We start from the raw sequence: 19,741 nt of genomic DNA, 5'->3' as shown, positions 1-19,741 counted from the left end.
GCGATGCACGTGCCTTACAAAGGTGTTCTTTAACAGAGGGAGGATTGATAAATCCCTCTCCACATCTCCCTGACTCATCAGCCCCCAACGAGTGTTCTGGGTGGCTACACGTGCGTCCTCCATTCCCCTGCCCAACCCCACCCCGGAAACAGACTGTTGGAGGCATACCAGCCTTAGTTATCTAGAGAGGCAACTCTCTGGCACAGGCCAGGAGCCGCTGGAAGGGACTGTCGCCGTGTCAGCCAACTCTCTGCCCCCGCCCCAAAGTCCTTCCCAGCACCTGGCTTTCATGGAGACAACGTCCACTGTTGCAACCACCTGGATGGGACAACCTGCCCAGGCGGCCTGGGGTAGGGCTCAATGGGGCGGGCCGGGGTGGAGCAAGGAGTGGAGGTGGCGCCAGCTCCCTATTGATATTCAGGCAGAGGGGCCAGACCAGCATTCCCTTCCAATGGACACCCTGTGCGGCTCCGGGGAGCTCGGCTCCAAGTTCTGGGTAAGGTGTGGGGCTCAAGGGCCTCTGTTGAGGAGGTGGGGTTCAGCTGAGCTACTGGCACAGCACATCCCCTGGTATGGAGGGAGGGCACTCACTGCCTGCCCCGAGGCAGCCTGAGCGCTCAGGAGGGGGCGAAGGGCTCCGAAGAGGGATCTGACTAGGGGAGCCAAATCCCACAGGTGTCGGTGTCAGGTGTCAAAGAATGAGACCTGCAGTGTTCCACCCTTTCTGGCTGCTGGGCAGAGCTCCAGAAAGCATGACATCCCAAGAAAAAGGAAGGGTCTCCACTTGTGTGCTCGCCCCGGCCCCTCTGTAGGTTAGCCCCGGTGTACAGAAGAAATATTTCGCCATTAGCCCTGTTTCTGGTGGACCCCCCAGTACCTCACCCACCAGCCATGGGGAAAATGAGGCCCAGAGAGGAAGGGACTTGCCCAGAGTCTCCCAGTTCCAGAAAGGCAGAGCTAGGATAGAAAAGCAGGACTTTTGTGACTTCTGCCAATACACTTTCTAAGACAGTCTGCTGACTCCAGCCTCAGTACAATTTAGGTACATTAGGTGTATACAGACTAAGACCTCTCCTACCAGCTGAGTTTGAAAGTAGTAGGTTTGTTTCTATTTCACAGATGGAGATGAGATTAAAAGGGCCAACCTGTGGTAATTGGGGGCTGTCCAGCATAGTCAGATCACAAGTCCAAACTCCAAATTCCATCTCAGTATCTTTGTCCCATCTTGAGTGTTTGTACATATATGCCTGGTGTGTATGTCCGTTCATCCTGTGTATGCATATATATGTGTGCAGGGGTGATGGTGAGGTGTTAGCCATAGGTGTGCTATATATCTGTGACCCAATAGTGTGTGTATGTAAGTCAGGAGCCACATTCTTAGGCTATCATTTAAGGTACCTTAGGGTAGCATTTAAAGTTGGGATAGGTTAAAGGTATTACACAGATTTGTTTTTTCTTTCTTTCCCTTACTGGGGATTGAACTCAATGCCTCGCACATGCTAGGTAAACACTACCACTGAGCTACACAACCAGCCCTTTTTAAAATTATTTTTATTTATTTATGTATTTTAGTGGGACTGGGGATTGAATCCAGGGGTTTCTACCTCCAAGCTATGCCCCTAACCCTATTTTTTATTCTTTATTTTGAAACAGGGTCTCACTGAGTTGCAGAGGGCCTCACTAAGTAGCTGAGGTTGGCTGCAAACTTGCAATCCTCCTTTCTCAGCCTCCCAAGTACTGGAAATACAAGCATGCACCACCACGCCCAGCTCTTTTTGTCTTATTATGAGACAGGTCTTGCTAAGTTGCCCAGGCTGGCCTCAAAATTGCAATCTTCCTGTCTCAGCCTCCTGAGTAGCTGGGATTACAGGTGTGCATCACCATGCCCAGCTATTACATGCACTTTTTTTTTTTAAGCTGAGGCAATGGAGTACCTGTAAAAGAGTGAACTCTACTCAACTGGAGATCTCTCTTTTTCTCTGGGTCACTGCAGGGCTAATCTGAGATAGTACAACTTCTCTGCCACTACCCTTCCTATTCAGCTCCACAAGACTCCAAATGTCTTCCAGCCTGAACTGGCCATTTGTCCCCAAGGCCCAGAGGTTGTACCCTTGGTTGATGTGTGTACTTCCTTTCATTGCCCACTTGACCCTGGCTGGTATGCCCATAATAACAGTTATGGTGTCAGGCTGGCCAGACAGAAAGACTTGAAAATCAAGACAACAGGCGTATCCAAACCTTAGGTGTGGAGGCCCGTTGTTCCTGGGTGACAGTGAACTCCCAGGTGATTAGAACTGCACAGAGGTTCTCCAAGCTCAGAGACCCTTTGTCTATAGCCTTCCACGCAAACGATTATAGAACCCAAGAGAGCCAGAGCATGGGGGCTTGGAGCAACTAACCCAGCCTCTCATTGGGAAAAAGGGTCACACTACTGCCAGTTACAGAGTGCTAGACTGGGAATCAGGATTCCTGGTCCCTTTGAGTACCTCTGGGCCCTATGGGCCCCCTGACCCCTGAACTTCTCACTGTTCAGAAGTATTTCCTCAGTCTGGGGGCATAGCTTAGTGGTAGAGCACTTGCCCAGCATGCACAAGTCCCTGGGTTCAAGCCCCAGCACCACAAACACAAACAAAATAAAAGTACTTTCTTTAAGGATGTCAGCCATAGCAGAAGTGAGCTCATCAATATTATGACTTCCTTGCAGGTCCTCTGCTTGGATACCTTAAATGACTACTACCCTACCTGCCCCAATTTCCAAACATCCTCTGTCTTCCACATGATGCCCTTGGCTGGCAAAAGCTGTGTATGGTCTTACTAGCCACTAAGGCCGGGGTGTGCAGAAAGCAGAATGCTCTTCTAGCAATTTATCCCAGGATTTGCAGAGTTGAGATGAGCAAGGATCTCAGGCCAGGAGACTAAGCTATAGTTCAGTTAATTAAAAGGCTTGGAGTTCTGGGCTACTCATTTATGGCATGCTATTTGCATCTCATTTGCATTACATATAATTCAGGTATATCTACCCCAGAGGCTTAGGGACCATGGGATCCACCATGTGAGAAGTAATTCAGGGCAGCTAAGAAGTATCTGAACCACGACAGAAAAGGTGGGATGGGGTGTCCAAGCCCCTCTCATTTACTCTATCAAGACTTTCACTAGCTTATCCTCAGAGCCTCTCTTTCTTCACCTGTAAAATGAGGAAATAACCCACCCTCTACTCACCTTGCAAGATTTTTGTGGAGATTAAATGAGATGGGGGATGTGAAATGATTTTATGAATGAAGACGCTCTGGGGCTGACTGGTCCTGGCATTCCCTCTTATGAATATAGAAGGGGACATTACACCTGGGAAGTCCCATAAGAAAATGGCTGTTGAAGCTGGTGGCACATGCCTGTAATCGCTACATGGGAGGCTGAGACAGGATTGCAGGTTTGAGGCCAGTCTAAGCAATTTAGTGAGATCTTCAGCAACTTAACAAAATAAAAACTAAAATAGGGCTGGGGGGTATAGTTTAGAGATAGAATGCTCCTGAGTTCAATCCCCAGTACCCCCCCCAAAAAAAAGAAAAGGGCTGTTGGTGTTGAATACCTGTAATCCCAGCTACTCAGGAGGCTGAAGCAGGAAGAACCCAAGTTGCCTGGGCAACTTAGTGAGACCCTGGCTAAAACGAAGAAACAAAAAAGGTTTAGGAATATAGCTTAGTTATAGAGTGCCTCTGGATTCATCCCTAGTAGAGGAAGGAAAAAGGGAGGGAGGGAGGGAGGGAAGGAGGGAAGGAAGGAGGGAGGGAAGGAAGGAAGGAAGGAAGGGAGGGAGGGAAGGAGGCTGTTGGGCCAGTGGCTCCCATTTCAGCTGTTTGCCAGGGTACAGGGGTTGATTCTGGCCAAATCCATCAACTTCAGCTCCAGTTCACTCTAAGGGAACACCTATGACCCTCAGGGCTGAAACAGGAGGATTAAAGGTTTGATACCAGCCTTAGCAATTTAGCAAGACTCTCAGCAACCTAGTAAGACCCTGCTTCCAAATTAGAAATAAAATCAAAGCCAGGTATGGTGGCGCATGCTTGTAATCCCAGCATTTGGGAAGCTGAGATAGGAGGATCACAGTTCAAGGACAGCCTCAGCTATTTAGTGAGGCCCTTTGCAACTCAGTGAGACCCTGTTTCAAAAGAAAGAATAAAAAATAAGGGTAAGGGTGCAGCTCGGAGGTAGAATGCCCCTGGGTCCCATCCCCAGTACCAAAAAAGAAAAAGAAAAAAATAGAAAAAGAAAAAAGATAAAATCAAGCTGGGCATGGTGGTGTATGCTTGTAATCCCAGCATTCAGGAGGTGAAGACCTGAGGATTGCAGTTTGTGGAGAGCCTCAGCTACTTAGTGAGGCCCTTTGCAACTCATTGAGACCCTGTTTCAAAAATCAAAAAGACTAAAAAGACTAAAAATTAGGGCTGAGAGTGTGGCTCAGAGGTAGAATGTCCCCGGGTTTCATCCCCAATACAACAAAAAATAAAAAGTAAAAAGGTCTGTGTAATGTTAAAATTGAGTTGGGGGGTCACAGAGGAGGCAAAAAACAGCCTCCTTTGTGATAATAATAATTATTATTATCACAATAATAATTCAAATTATTGTGAGACCAATCCTCTTTAATTGGCACCTTAGCCGAGGTCTTGGGTTGGGGTTAGTGCCATGGGAATGCCAGTCCTCTTGTGCCATTTGGAATCTCATGACACCTGGAGTTTCACGACCTCTGGAGTCTCATGATGTCTCTGCTTCTGGCTTCCAGGGTTCCACCTCCTGTCCCATGAGAGGAGGGGTAGGGACCCGACCTATCACCCAGCCTTTTGGTGATATTGGGCAACGACTGAGTCAATAACTACTTCCTGCCAGGTGTGGTGGCACACACTTGTAATCCCAGAACTTGGGAGGCTGAGACAGGAGGATCGCACAGGTTCAAAGCCAGAGTCAGCGACTTAATGAGGCTCTCAGCAACTTAGTGAGACCCTGTTTCCAAATAAAGTATAAAACAGGTCTGGGGGTATAGCCCGGATGTAGAAAGCCCTGGGTTCCACCCCCAGTACCACAAAAATAAATAAATAAATAAATAAATAAATAAATAAATAACTACTACCTGCTATCAGAGGGGACATCGTTATAGGGGCCCCTTGGCCATGAGAGGTTGGGTCATTGGAAGTGGGCAGGTGGGAGTATGGCTGCAGCAGGAGTTGTTTGGAGGTTACCCTGTAAGAGCTCAGTAATGCACGTTTGAATGAACTTTAGCAGACAAGGAGCTATTAAAAAGAAAAGGCAAATCGTGAGGATGGGTCCCAGAAAAGGAAGGAGCCCAGCAGCTACTGGCCCTTGGAACCCTTCCAAATATGAGGTAGACTGTCAATATTGTGTTTTCATTTTCTTGCTTAACCTGGTCAGAGTTTAGACATTTTCCTCCATTAGACCAGATTCATTAATGTAATAGCAGCATTTTTCCCTGAGAAAGAGACACATACCACCCTTTTCAGCAGTGAGTAAATGAAAAGCCCATCTATTTTGGAGGGCTACCCTAGCAAGGGAGGTAATTTTTTTGCTGAAGGGAGGCCAAAGAGGAGGTTGTAGATTCAAGAGCCACTTGAAGTCACCTCTACTTGGGTTAGGCAATATGGGCCAGTCTGGCCAAATGGAAAACATGCTATTGGTAACAGATTTTAGAGAGAGATCAATACTCATGGCTGGCTGGCATTTAGAGAGAGAGAGAGCACTGTGCTGATCCCACCTTGAGGTCGGTCCAATGTTTTGTGGACAGAGGCAAATACCTCTCCTGCATGGTGAATTTCCAGACATAAATAGGTAGGCCTACTTTCCCGATGACTGCAGTGGGTATGGGATGTGGAGCTTCCAAGAAATGCCAAAGACCTGTGCCACCTTAGAAATAAAAGCTGGTACATTATCAGACTGTAAGGAATTGGGGAGTCCAAACTGAGGGATGAGCATAGAACGTTGGCCATCGTGCTGGCTGTCTCGACTGGAGAAGGAAAACTGGGGCCCAAAAAGGATGGAAGGACTGAGTAGGTAGCTTTCGTGTCAACCAAAAAGGAGATTGGCTTACCCGCTACCTTGAGCTATCCTGGGCTCGGCAAGGATGATCAAGGTTGAGGAGTCCTGGAGCTGTCAGTCTTTGGCCAGGCTGAGCAGGGCCAGCTCTGGGGCCTGATCTGGAAGGGTGCTCCCCCTGTGTTGATACACCTGGGCTCACTACTTTTCCAAGGACACTGTTCCAGTGGCCCTCCTGGCTGCACGCCAAACATGGTCTAATTGGTGGGTATGACCTTGTCGTGCTTGAAGCAGGTTCCTGGAGGTAATTGTTGTTGCTGTCCTCCACCCTAAGCGGTGTACATCGTCCAGAGGGCTGAATCACCACCGCCAGTTGCACGGCTCTATTAAGGCACCAGTTTGCAGATCTGCCTTTTGGTGGAGTTGGATTGTACGCTCCATTTCAGCCTTTTCCTCTTGGGAATTAAAAACTTTAAATGCTATGTTCACCAAATCTCAAATAGGGGTCTGAGGGTCCCCTTAGGGAGGATGGCGGGGGGTGGAGAAAGGAGCAGGTTAGGGTGAGAGGCTGTCTTAGGGTGGGGTGGTGGTCGAGGCACTGAGGAGAGATCCTGGGGATCGGGGGTAAAATCAGTAAACGGCACCTGTGACCCGGCAAGGTCACAAGACGGCGACCAAAATGGCGACCGTGTAACATCACAAGAAGGCGACTGTGTAACGTCACAGGTCGCGACTGCACGCTATCACAATGGGGCGACCAGGATGGTGACTGTGTGACGTCACAAGGTCGCGACTGTGACCTAGCAGAGTTTTAAAATGGCGGCTGACGAGAAGATGGCAGCTGATGAGGGTGAGGAGTCAGAGGGACGGGAGCGCAAGAAAAAGAGGGTCTGGACATAAAGGACTTCTGACAGCTTACAAAAGTTGCTGACATTGGTCAAGATATTAAAATCCAAAGTTCCGTTTTCAGACCACTATGACCCATTATTTTGGAATTTGGCTCCCTGTGTTTGGTTTGTGGGTGAGAATGAAGAACAGATCACAGGCATCCCCATTGTCCTGGTCGACGTCCAGGAATGGGGGATAAGGAAACGAGAGGGACCTCTCCACTCCCTTCTCAAGGCCGGAGGACCACCTGGTCATCCAGAGGCAATTCGGACGCAGCTGCGCGTTTGGACAGAGAAACCGGAGGAAAGAAGCCAGAGGACCCACTGACCAGAGGAAGGGAAGGAACTCATTCTGTCTGAAAGTGGTCGGTCCAATTAAAAGTCAGAGAGTACAGGTTCCTGGAAGTTAAGAGGAGGGCTCCTGAGGGGAGTCACAGGGTCTCAGGGAGGGGTAAAAAAAAGAGAAAGAAATTTAAAAAATAAATCCACTCAGGTTCAGCGGGTTTCAGCACCAGATGTAACATTGAAATTGAGTCGGGGGGTGCAAAAAAGGCAAAAACTAGTCGAGTTATTGTGTGAGACCAAGCCCCTTTAATTGGCACCTTTGGGGGAGGTCTGCTAACCATGGGGAAGGGACCAATGACCTGTCAGCAGAGTCACAGTCAGCGGAGTCATGATGCAGAGAGGAAATGAGGGCATTTATGTAGCCAAGGTCTTGGGGTGGGGCTAGTAGCATGGGAATGCCAGTCCTCCCACAACATCTGGAGGCTTGCGGCATCTGGTGTCTGTTCCGCGATGCCTGGAGTCTCGTGACCTCTGGAGTCTCATGACCTCTGGAGTCTCATGCACCTCCATTTCTGCTGAGCTAAATCATCTTATCCATCAATCTAATCTCACCAGCTGCCTAGCCTTGGTGGCCCTCCTCCCCCACCACACAGGATTAAGGAAGTCATGCCTCTTCTCAGGACAGAGCCTGTCAGTGAGCCGGGGCTCAGGGCTGGGAAGTCCCTGGCAGAGCTGGGACACAGGGCTCTGGGGCTGTCACCCCAGTGCCATGGGTGTGAGGCCTCAGTGCTCATAAAAGGCCCTCTGCCTAGTGGTCCATTTTGGTTGCTGGACCTTCCTTCTTATCAGCCTGGTCCAGCTGCTTAATCGCAGTATTAAGGAAGCCGCCGTTGCTGTGGAAACTGTGTGGGTGATGGTGAGCGGGGGTGTGGGCTGGAGCCTGCCTCCAGCTGAGAATCTTCAGCTAGCCATGGGAGGGGACCCTGTGGAGCATCCATCCTGCTTTGAGAGGGTTTGGGAGTGTTGTGGGTTCCAGAAAATGACCTCCACTGGCCCCACCTTACTTTCATTTACACTTAACTTTCTTTGAGCTGAGAGGCCTCTCAGATTGCCAGGACTGTAGCCTTGGTATCAGGGACAGAACTTGCTGTTCTGGGGAACACAGCAATTGCCGATGCTGTGCGAGGGCACCCTGCTTAGTGTATGTATCCATTTGCTTAGCTTATTCATTTGTTCATTTGTTCTTTTGTTCAATAAATGGGCACTGAATGCCTTTTCTGTGCCAGGGGCTAATCCAGGCAGTAGAGAGGAGCTGGGGTCTTCCAAGAATGCATATTCCAACTGGGCATGGTAGCATATGCTTGTAATCCCAGTACTTGGGAGGCTAAGACAGGAGGATCACAGATTCACAGGCAGCCTCAGCAACTTAGTAAAGCGCTTTGCAACTTAGTGAGGCACTGTTTCAAAATAAAGAATAGAAAGTAGGGCTGGGGGTGTCGCTCAGAAGTAGAATGCCCCTGGGTTCAATCCCCAGTACCCCCCACACACACACACACGCTCATACATCTTTCTCTAGCTGCTGTGTTAGAAAAGACTGCAGGGCACCTAGCTGGGTAGAAGAAGGAAGAGCAGGAGAGACCTATGCTAATAAACCTGAGCTGTGCTGATAGTTCTGGAGGGAGAGTGCAAGGGGGAGATGTGGTCAGGTTCCAGGTAATCAGGGTAAACCAGGTAAGGTAGTGTTTGTGTATAAAAGATAGTGGACCATAGCACTATCCTAGTGTTCTAATAATCTAATAATTTTGAAGATTCTGTTGTTGTTTGGGGTACTAGAGGTTGAACCCAGTGAACCAGTGAAATTCCACCTCTGAGCTACACCCCAGCCCTCTTTTAACTTATTATTTTGAAACAGGGCCTAAGTTGCTGGGGGTCTCTTTAAATTGCTGAGGCTAGCCTCACATCTGCAATCCTCCTATCTCAGTCTCCTAAATCGTGGGATAACAGGCATGCACTACCATACCTGACTTCAGTCTAATAATTTGAAGGTTGAGTGGATGAGGCTTGCTAAGAGACTGGATATGGGGTATAAGAGAAAGAGAGGGATCAGAGATGGCCACAAAGGTTCTGAGTGGGGAGAGAGGAAGGGGTTGCCATTTACCGCAATGCCCGGGCTGCAGAGCAGGGCATGGCCTAGTTCTGGACCTGTTGTGTATAACACGTCTCATAGAAGTCCTAACAAGGGCTCTGGGTGGGCAGTGTAGGGAGGTGCGGGTGAGTGCCTGCTGTCTCCTGGGGAGGCTCTGGCTCACTGGACATGCTTATCTAAAGAGGAAGAGGTGGCTGGACTGCCCTGAGATCCAGGCAGCTTGCTGTCCTCACACCCCCAGGGCCACAGTGTTGGTGTCTGTCCCGGAAGCTCACTGCTCCTCCACTGCCCCCCAAATGTCACCCAGTTACGCTGAGCTGCTTTGTGGCTCATTCTCTGCCCTGTGGGGCGGGGCCCAATAACTCACACGTGGAGATGGAGGCTCTGTGGGATGAAGGTGTCAGAGATGGAGGCCCAGGGCGGGCGTGGTGGCGCACGCTTGTAATCCCCGCGCTTGGGAGGCTGAGACAGGAGGATTGCGCAGGTTCGAAGCCAGCCTCAGCTACTTATATTAAAAAAGGTCTGGGAGTATAGCCCGGAAGTAGAAAGCCTCTGGGTTCCACCCCCAGTACCACCAAAAAAAAAAGAGAGAGAAATAGAGAAAGAGAGAGAGAAAGAGAGAGAGAGAGAGAGAGAGAGAGAGAGAGAGAGAGACTGACTGACTCTGTAGGATGAAGGTGTCAGCCCCCAGTTTCAGGACTCAAAAGTAGCACAGCACAACCATTTGGGTCTTTTGCATCCACGCTGGTATTTCATTTTTGTTTTTGTTTGGCTTTTTTTTTTCCAGTAGTGGGGATTGAACCCTGGGATGCTCTACCACTGAGCTGTATCCCCTGGCTCCTCTATTTTTTTTAAGAGAAGTTTTCCCTAAGTTGCTCAGGCTGGCTTTGAACTTGGGATCCTCCTGCCTCAGCTTCCTGAGTAGCTGGGATCATAGTTGTGCACCACCACACACAGCCAGTGTCGCATTTTCTTGTGGACAAAAGCTGTGCCAACATTCTGGGTGCTTCGCTTCAGTGGCGAGGGTTCTGAATAACTAAAGTGGTATAGTCAGTACGACTAGGAGATTTGACTCCAGCCCTGGAGAAGGAAGATGTAGGCATGGCCATTTGCCCTTTGACTTTTCTCCAATCCTGGGAATACATCCCAACAAGAGAAAAAAAATGTATGCCAAATAGGTATGGTGGCACATGTCTGTAACCCTAGCACTTCAGAGGCTGAGACAGAAGAATTTTAAGTTCCAAGCCAGCCTCAGCAACTTAGCAATTCCCTGTTTCAAAATAAAAAATGAGAAAGGCTGGGAGTTCCAGCTATACCACTCCTAGGTATCTTTCCAAAAGGACCGAAACCAGAGAATTACAATAATACATGCATGGCTGTGCTCATAGCAGCACAATTCACAACAGCCAAAATATGGAACCAACCCAGGAATCTATCAACAGATGAATGGATTACAAAATGGTGGGCTGTGCACACAATGGAACTCTACTCAGCAATAAAGATGAACAAACGATGTTATTTGCAGGGAAATGGATGGACCTGGAAAATATTATATTAAGTGAGATTAGCCAGTCACAGAAAGTGAAAGCTCGTGTGTTTTCTCTCATATGCAGAAGCTAGGGAGGAGCTGGGATAACAGAGAGGCCTCAGGTTCTGGAGGAGAAGCTTCAGTGGAGCCCGGGAGGTGGTCTAGGGGAAGGGGATGGGGGAGGAGCAATGAAGGAAACACTTTCACTGATATTATGTGCGCATGTGAGAACACCAATGTCATATCAGCACCCTTTATGGGGAAGGGGGTGGAGAGTGGTCAGGGAGCCGGGGGAAGCCCACCAAGGGCCCTGTGCATGGGTGTCACGATCAGCATGACTTGCATTATGATGTACGACTATAACGCACTAACAAAAGTATATATAAAAATAAGTAAATACATACTTGCTGTATAAGAAAGAAAGAGAGAAGGAAAAGGAAAGGAAAGGAAAGGAAGAAAGGAGAAAGAAAGCTAGGAATGGTGGCACACGCTTGTAATCCCTGCGCTTGGGAGGCAGAGACAGAAGGATCGTGCAGGTTCGAAGCCAGCTTCACTGGCTTAAGAGACCCTGTTTCCAAATTTAAAAATATATAAAAATAGGTCTGGGAGTGTAGCCCAGAGGTAGAAGGGTTCCATCCCCAGTACCATCAGAAAGAAAAGAAAAAAAAAGGAGAAAGAAAAAGAAAGGGAAGGAAAGCAAGCAAGCAAGCTGGGCATGGTGGCACATGCTTGTAATCCCAACATTTGGGAGGCTGAGATAGAAGGATCCAGGTTCGTGAACTAAGTAGCTACAGCTACTTAGTGAGGTCCTTTGCAACTCAGTATACACACACACACACACACACACACACACACACACACAAAGCCATGTACCCTGCCTGCTTGGCCATGGAGCGGCTCCCATCATGCCCTCCCACTCGGGCTTCTGCCCTACAAACACTCTTTGCAGTTCATTGCACAATCTCTGAGCTGCTCCAGTATTCCTGAACCTGTGCTGGGAGTTGAAGGGCTTGGGGAAGGATAGAACAGGAGAGGGCATGGTGCTTACCCTGTGGGGCTTCTAGGCTACGGGAGAGAGGATGGTTCACACACATCAGTGGGGGCAAGACTGCATCACAGCCTGGCTGCCTTTCCCAGCTCTGTGCTGTCACGTGTCCTTGACCTTATTGCTGAAGCAGTAGAGTCTACTTTCGCTTTTGCAAACAGGCACTATTTTATACCTCTGAACGTTGTTCTGAGACATCTAGACAATAAGTATACGTGCAGTCATAAAATGCCACTGAAACATTAGGGGACTTTGTCCTTCTCGCTCAGCTAGCTACTGAGGTCATACAGGACGAAGGCAAGAAAAGTTTGAGCTGGGCTCTCAGAGAAGCTTCCTGTAGAAGGTTATGCCCAGAGACCCTAGGCCTGAGTTAGGGGGGAGCCCGGGGACGGGCTGTCTGGGTGGTGTGGATGGGCTTGCTGAGTTTAAAAGCAGGGTGGGGCCACCCACAGACTATAGAATGGATAAACACAGCAGGGGCTATTCACACAGTGGACCCTGCAGGAATGAAGAGGGAGAATTCACACTCTTGGGGCTGGTTCCCTAAACACAATGTCAAGTGAAAGAAGCCAGGCAGGAAAGCTCCCTGCTGTACACCTTTGTTTTTAAGAAGGTCAAAAATGGACAAAGTTAATCTATGTTGTTAGAAGTCAGGGCAGGTGCTCCCCTTGGGGTGGGTAGTGACTGGGAGAGGCGCCTGGGACTTCTTCGTGCCAGCAGTGTTCTCTTAATGCAGATACTGAGTATTCAGTTGAGCTCCTGTATGTAAACGTGAACTGGCCTGAGGGCCAGGCGTGGTGCTGCACGCCTGTAATCCCAGGACTTGGGAGGCTGAGAAAGGAGGATCGCACAGGTTCAAAGCCAGCCTCAGCTACTTAGTGAGGCTCTCAGCAACTTAGTGAGACCTGTTTCCAAATAAAATATAAACTAGGTCTGGGAGCATAGCCCGGAGGTAGAAAAGCCCCTGGGTTACATCCCCAGTACCACCCAAAAAAAAAAAAAAAAAAAAAAGACCCCAGTTGTTGTTGTTTTTTTTAATGGAACTGAGGTTGGAACCCAGGGGCATTCTACCTCCAAAATACATCCCCAGTCCTATTTTTTTATTCTTTATTTTGAAACAGGCTCTCACTAAATTGTGAAGGCCCTCCCTAAGTAGCTAAGGCTGGCTGCAAACCTGCAATCCTCCTGTCTCAGCCTCCCAAGTACTGGATTACAAAGGTGTGCCACCACGCCTGGCCAATACCCCATTTTTTGGGGGGGTTGTTGGTGGATCTGGGATGGAACCCAGGGGCATTTCTACTCCTGAGCTACACCCCCTGCCCTATTTTTTTATTCTTTTTTTTTTTTTTTTCAGGTATGGGGATGGAACCCAGGAGCATTCGACCTCTGAGATACACCCTTTGCCCTATTTTTTATTCTTTATTTTATTCAGAGTGTCACTGAGTTGCAAAGGACCTCACTAAGTAGCTGAGGCTGTCCATAAACCACGATCCTCCAATCTTAGCCTCCTGAATGCTGGGATTACATGCATGTACCACCATGCCCGGATCAAGACCCTGTTTTAAAATAAAATAAAAAATTTAAAAGGCTGGGGGTAGAATGGTTAGCTAGAAGTAGAATGCCTCTGGGTTAAATCCTAGCAGAAAGAAAGAGAAAGAAAGAAAGAAAGAAAGAAAGAAAGAAAGAAAGAAAGAAAGAAAGAAAGAAAGAAGGAAAGAAAGAAAGAAAGAAAGAAAGAAAGAAAGGAAGAAAGAGGGAGGGAGGGAGGGAGGAAGGAAGGAAGGAAGGAAGAAAGGGAAAAAAGTTCATTGAAGTACATTCAGATTCAGATGTGTGTACTGTTCTTTAAGTATATTATACTTGAATTAAAAAAAAATTAGTCGGGTGTGGTTGCGCACACTTGTAATCCTTGCGCTTGGGAGGCTGAGATAGGAGGACCACACAGGTTTGAAGCCAGCCTCAGCTACTTAGTGAGGCTCTTAACAATTTAGTGAGACCCTGTTTCCAAATAAAAGTATAAAATAGGTCTGGGAGTATAGCTCGGAGGTAGAAAAGCCCCTGGGTTTCACCCCCAGTACCACCAAAAAAAAAAAAAAGAAAAAAAATTTAGACAGGCGTGGTGGTACACGCTTGTAATCCTAGTACTTGGGTGGCTGAAACAGGAGGATCAGGATCATAGGTTCAAAGCCAGCCTCCACAACTTATCAAGGCTCTCAGCAACCTAGTGAGACCCTGTTTCCAAATAAGAAACAAAATTGGGCTGCTGGTTGGGGGTGTAGCTTGGAGGTAGAATGACACTGGGTTCCATTTCTAGTGTATATATATATATACTTTTTTTTTTTTTGGTGGTATGGAGAGGGGCTATAATCCCAGTATTCAAGAGGCTGAGATGTGAGGATCTGAGGTTTGAGAATAGAATAGCCTCAGCAATTTAGTGACACCCTCAACAACTTAGTGAGTTTTTCAAAATAAAAACTAAGCTGGGCGTGGTGGCGCATGCTTGTAATCCCCGCTCTTGGGAGGCGGAGACAGGAGGATTGTCATTTGAGGACAGCCTCAGCTACTGAGGCCCTTTGCAACTCAGTAAGACCCTGTTTCAAAATAAAGAATAAGCCAAGCGTGGTGGCGCACGCTTGTAATCCCAGCATTCGGGAGGCTGAGACTGGAAGATCGCAGTTCACAGACAGCCTCAGCTACTTAGTGAGGCCCTCTGCAACTCAGTGAGACCCTGTTTCAAAATAAAGAATAAAAAAAATAAGGCAGGGGGTATAGCTCAGAGGTCAAATGCTTCTGGGTTCCATCCCCAGACCCGCAAAAAATAGAAAGAAAGAAAGAAAGAAAGAAAGAAAGAAAGAAAGAAAGAAAGAAAGAAAGAAAGAAAGAAAGGAAGGAAGGAAGGGGGGAGGGAGGGAGGGAGGGAGGGAGGAAGAAAGAAAGAAAGAAAAAATAAGGATAAAGCAAGGGGTATAGTATAGCTGGAAGGAAAGAAGGAAGGAAGGAAGAAAGAATAAAAAATAGAGATGTAGATATAGGTGTAGCTTGGAGGTAGAACGCCCCTGGGTTCCATCCCCAGTACCGCAAAAAATAAAATAAAATAGGCCTGGGGATATAGTTCGGATGTAGAATGCCCCTGGGTTCAATTCCCAGTGCCTTAAAAAAAGGGAGGGGGGGAGTTGGCTGGAGCCAGATGAACTCAGTCTGCCTCTCCTCCCTCCTGGAGCTCCGACCAGGCTTAGGGGGGCCAGGTCTGTGACCAACACAAGTGTGTGGGTCAGCAAGTGTGTGCATTCAGCAAGTTTGTGGGTCCATGGCTCACATAGTTTGAGCAACTACTGAATACGAGTAGGCTCTGGAATATAAAGCTATGCCCAGGGTTCAACCGAAAGGCCCCACGACAGCATGTCCCTGACTGCCCGCTCGGCCAGGCAGGGTTGGGGCCACACGTGCACTGCTGTGTCCAGGGCTCCTGGCCACTGCCCAGTCTCCAGCCAGCCCTCACCAAAGCATTGTCAAGGGGAAGACTGGTACTCCTGGGAAGTCTGGAGTCCTGAGATCTCTGGAGGAGGAGGGTGCTCAGGATGGAGGAGGTGGGTCCTGACTCGGGCTCACCGCCCCCTTCCGGGAGTTGTTAGGATTTTGAAAGGTAGAAGGTTGAGAGAGCAGGTTGAATGAATGGTGGGAGCAGAATCTCAGAGAGGCCGCGATTAAGGGAGCTGGCTGTAGGGGAGGGTGCGGTGGGAAGAAAGGTAGGAGGAGAAGCCTGAGGGACTGGAGCGCCAGGGCGGGACTGGGACTTGGTTCCAGACCCGCTGCGGGTTTTGGGGGTGTGCTGCAAGAGGCACAGACCCACAGTTCAGAGTCATCCTGCAGCAGGGGCCAGCAATAGAGGGGGGGGGCGGTGCTGCCTGGATTGGGATTAAGGAGGAAATGCAAATTGAGGAAAGAGAGGTAGAGGCAGGGCGGGGTGGCACACAGCTGTAACCCCAGTACTTGGGAGGCAAAGATAAGGTTCAAGATCTTGTTTCAAAATTTAAAAAATGTTAGCAGCGTGTGGTGGAGCATGCCTGTAATCCCAGTGCTCTGGAGGCTGAAACAGTAGAATCACAGGTTCGAGGCCCATCTCAGTAATGTAGTGAGACCTTCAACAATTTAGTGAGACTCTGTTTCGGTGTTTAAAATAAAAATGCCAGGCATGGTGCGCACACTTGTAATCCCAGCATTTGGGAGGCTAAGACAGGAGGATCATGGTTTGCGAACAACCTCAGCTACTTAGGGAGGCCCTTTGCAACTCAGTGAGACCCTGTTTCAAAATAAAGAATAAAAAAGTAGGGCCGGGGGTTTCCTGGCTTCTATCCCCAGTACTGAAAAAACAAACAAACAAAAAAAAGAGCTGGAGGCATAGCTCAGAAGTAAAATGCCTCTGAGTTTAAGTCCCAGTACCCCCAAAAAAGTTTAAGGTGCTGGGGGTGTGTAGCTAGAGGTAGAATGCCTCTGAGTTTAATCCCAGTAACACACAACCACACGTACACACACAAGGCAGCCAGACATGGTGGCACACGCCTGTAAATTGTAATCCCAGTACTTGGAAGACTGAGACAGGAGGATCAAAGCCAGCCTCGGCAACTTGGCGAGGCTCTCAGCAATCCAGTGAGACGCTGTTTCCAAATAAGAAATAAAATTGGGTCAGGGTTGTAGCTTAGAAGTAGAACCCCTCTGGGTACAATCCGCAATACTCCAGAAAAGAAGGAGAAGGAGAAAAGAGAAAAAGAGAAAAAGAGTAAGAACTCAAGCCAGTTTGAGCGTTGTAGTAGCACACACCTATAACCTCAGAGACAAGAGGATTGCAAGTTCAAGGCCAGCCTGGGCAATCTAGTGAGACCCTATCTTAAAAAAACAAAAACTGAAAGGGACTGGAATGTAGCTCAGGGGGAGAGAGCCTTGGGATTTGATCCCCAGCATCACACACACACACACACACACACACACACACACACACACACACACATCAAGCCCTTTGAGAATTCAGTAGTTCACATAGATCATTCCAGACCAGCTGGGGGCAGTGAAGGCTACAGTACGATGCTAAGACTTTGTTCTTTGTTTTCTAGGCAGTGGGGAGCCACTGAAGGGAGGAGGGATTTAGTATTATCCTTTAAAAAAAAAATTCATCACTTTCTTCTTCTTCTTTTTTTTTTTTTTTTTTTTTTTTTTTTTTTTGTGGTACTGGTGTTCCTGGAAGCCCTTCTACCTCCGGGCTACACTCTAGACCTATTTTTTTTTTTTTTTTTTGAAACAGGGTCTCTTAAACCAGCGAGGCTGGCTTACAAGCGTGCGCCACCACGCCCAGCCATCACTTTCTTTAATAGATATTTTATTTCATTTACTCATGCAGCTTTTTCCTTCCTTTCTTTCTTTTTCTTTTTCTTTTTCTTTTCTTTTTTTTTGGGGGGTGTGTGTATGGTATTGGGGATGGAACCCACAGGCCTTCTACCTACAGGCTACTCCTAGATCAGTTTTATTTTATTTTATTTTTTAAGAAGTTTATTAGAAAGATAGAAATACAGAAAAGAGAAATACAGCCCCATGCCAGAGTGGCATGGAGAGGTGACTTGAAATGAATACACTGACCTGTTTTATATTTTGTTTAGAAAAAGGGTCTCACTAAGTTGCTGAGAGCCTCACTGAGTATCTGAGGCTGGCTTCGAACTTGCGCGATCCTCCTGTCTCAGCCTCCCAAGTGCGGGGATTACAAGCGTGCGCCACCACGCCAGTTTCATGCAACTTTTTCTGAGCAACTATTGTGTGTGAGGCATCATTCTAGGTAATTTCAATACATCAGTAAATGAAATCATTCTTTCTTTTTGTATTGGGGATTGAACCCAGGGGCATTCTACTTCCGAGCTACACCTCTAGCTCTTTTTATATTTTTGTTCTGAAACAGGGTCTCACCAGGTTGCTGAGGGTCTTGCTAAGTTGCTGAGGTTGACCTTGAACCTATGATCCTCCTGTGTCAGACTCACAAGTATTGGGATTAGAGGATACACCACTATGTCCAAGGACATTACCTGTCATCAAGAAGAAATGAAAGGAAGTATAATTAGGTTATAGGTGCTATAGAGAAAAAAAGCAGAGAAGCGGGGCGTGGTGGCACACGCTTGTAATCCCCGCACTTGGGAGGCAGAGACAGGAGGATTGTGCAGGTTCGAAGCCAGCCCCGCTGGCTTAAGAGACCTTGTTTCCAAATAAAAATATAAAATAGGTCTGGGAGTGCAGCCCGGAGGTAGAAGGGCTCCCAGGAACCCCAGTGCCACCAAAAAAAAAAAAAAATATTAAAAAAAAAAGCAGAGAAGGTGGGGTATTGAGACAGCTGGGACTGGGATGCAGGTGGCATTATTGGGGTTGTCAGAGAAGTCTGAGGAAGAGAGAAATACGCATGTGTGGGAAGAGTGTTTAGGAAGAGGGATGTGCCTAGCATATGCTCACGAATAGCAAGAAGGCTGGTGACTGGTGTGAGGCAGAGAGTCCGTGAGAGAAGTCATGGATCTGGGGGAATGGAGACTGCAGGGCCTGTGGGCTATCACAGGGTGTATGGGATGGAGATGTCCACTCAACTGTTGGATACAGTATCAGGGATTCAGGCTGGTGGCAGGTAGATGGTGCAGCCCTATGAGACTGGGAGAGAGAGGTGTGGGGGTGAATACAGATGGAGAAGGCGGTGGAGCCCTGGACACTCTCACACCAGGAGGGAGGAAGGGCAAGGCCAGGATCCAGTCCTTGGGCATTGGAAGGGAAGAGCCCAGAGCCCAGGGCAATTGCTCATGAAGAGGTGAGGGCCAGGGCTGGTATGATGGTAAGGGGCCTGGTGGGGGACCACCAGTGTCATCCCTGAAGAAACCAAAGAGGTAAGAGGGTAAGCACCTTGCCTGAGGGCATACAGCTCAAAAGAAGGGCTCCAGGATGCAAATGCCTGCCTGCCCAGCTGCTGTTCCTCCACCAAGAAGCCGCAGGACCTAGTGCCCCCTCAGGCCGCTGGGAGAGCCACAGCCTCTTGGCAGGGAAGGCCAGGTGAGGGGCTGGTCCTGGGTATGGGGGGCGGGCACGCTTGGTGTGAGAGGTGTTGGACCCAAGCAGGCTGAGGACAGATGGGCAGCCATCTGAGAGGCAGCGGGAAGAGGGGGCGCAGCTCCGGAGGGGATCTGAGCTGTCAATGCAGATTTGGGGCTCCTCAGTACAATCTGTGGGCAGCGAGAGGAGAATTGGGGGCGAGCTGAAGAACCTGGGGCTGGGGCTGCTGTGCACAGGGTCCGCTAGGAGGGGGAGGAGAGGGACAGCAAGGAATGCTTGCAGAGGGAGGAGAGGCCAGGAGACAGTCATTTGCAGGGCTGGGGGAGAGCCCACCCTGTGGCAGGGAGGTCCTGCACAAAGGTGCCCATTGCGTTCGCAGCTGGGGGGACTTCTTATTCTAGAGGATGGATCTAACATGGGACTTTATCCCCAGGCTTTCCTGATTTCCTGCTGAAATAACAGTAAGGAACAAAAGATCTGATCTGATAAGGACAAAGAGGAGAGGTGACAACCACTGCAGACAAGACATCAACACCTTCTCAGGAGGTGGAGAGCAGGTGGAGGAGGACGCTGGCAGGGGAGAGGGGACAGCTGACAGCAGCAGCCTGTGGAAAAAGGAAAAAGCTCGAAAGGCTGCAGGAGATGAGGAGGGGGCTGGTGGGAGGATGTGTAAGAAGAGGGTAGAGACATCCAGGCTGCTTCCCCAGCCCCTTTCAAGTCCAGGCCTACCCCAGCCACCCCATAGA

At 48.7% G+C, this 19,741-nt stretch overlaps 1 protein-coding gene across 1 annotated transcript in view; it reads left to right on the top strand.

The window, feature by feature from the left end:
- Nucleotides 1-451: 451 nt before the first annotated feature.
- ABCC3 (ATP binding cassette subfamily C member 3) overlaps nt 452-19,741 on the top strand; it is a gene marked incomplete at its 5' end in the record, with an annotated part of 64,636 nt that continues 45,346 nt past the window's right edge. The window contains one exon of the mRNA XM_080714038.1: nt 452-496. Within this exon, the coding sequence (XP_080570164.1) occupies nt 452-496 (45 nt within the window). The remainder of the gene's footprint in view (nt 497-19,741) is intronic.

The sequence above is a fragment of the Muscardinus avellanarius genome (assembly GCF_963383645.1).
Source record: "Muscardinus avellanarius genome assembly, chromosome: 16".
Classification (NCBI taxonomy): Eukaryota; Metazoa; Chordata; class Mammalia; order Rodentia; family Gliridae; genus Muscardinus; species Muscardinus avellanarius.
Note: the sequence above shows the minus strand (reverse complement) of the source record. Positions and strands in the feature narration are given on the sequence as shown.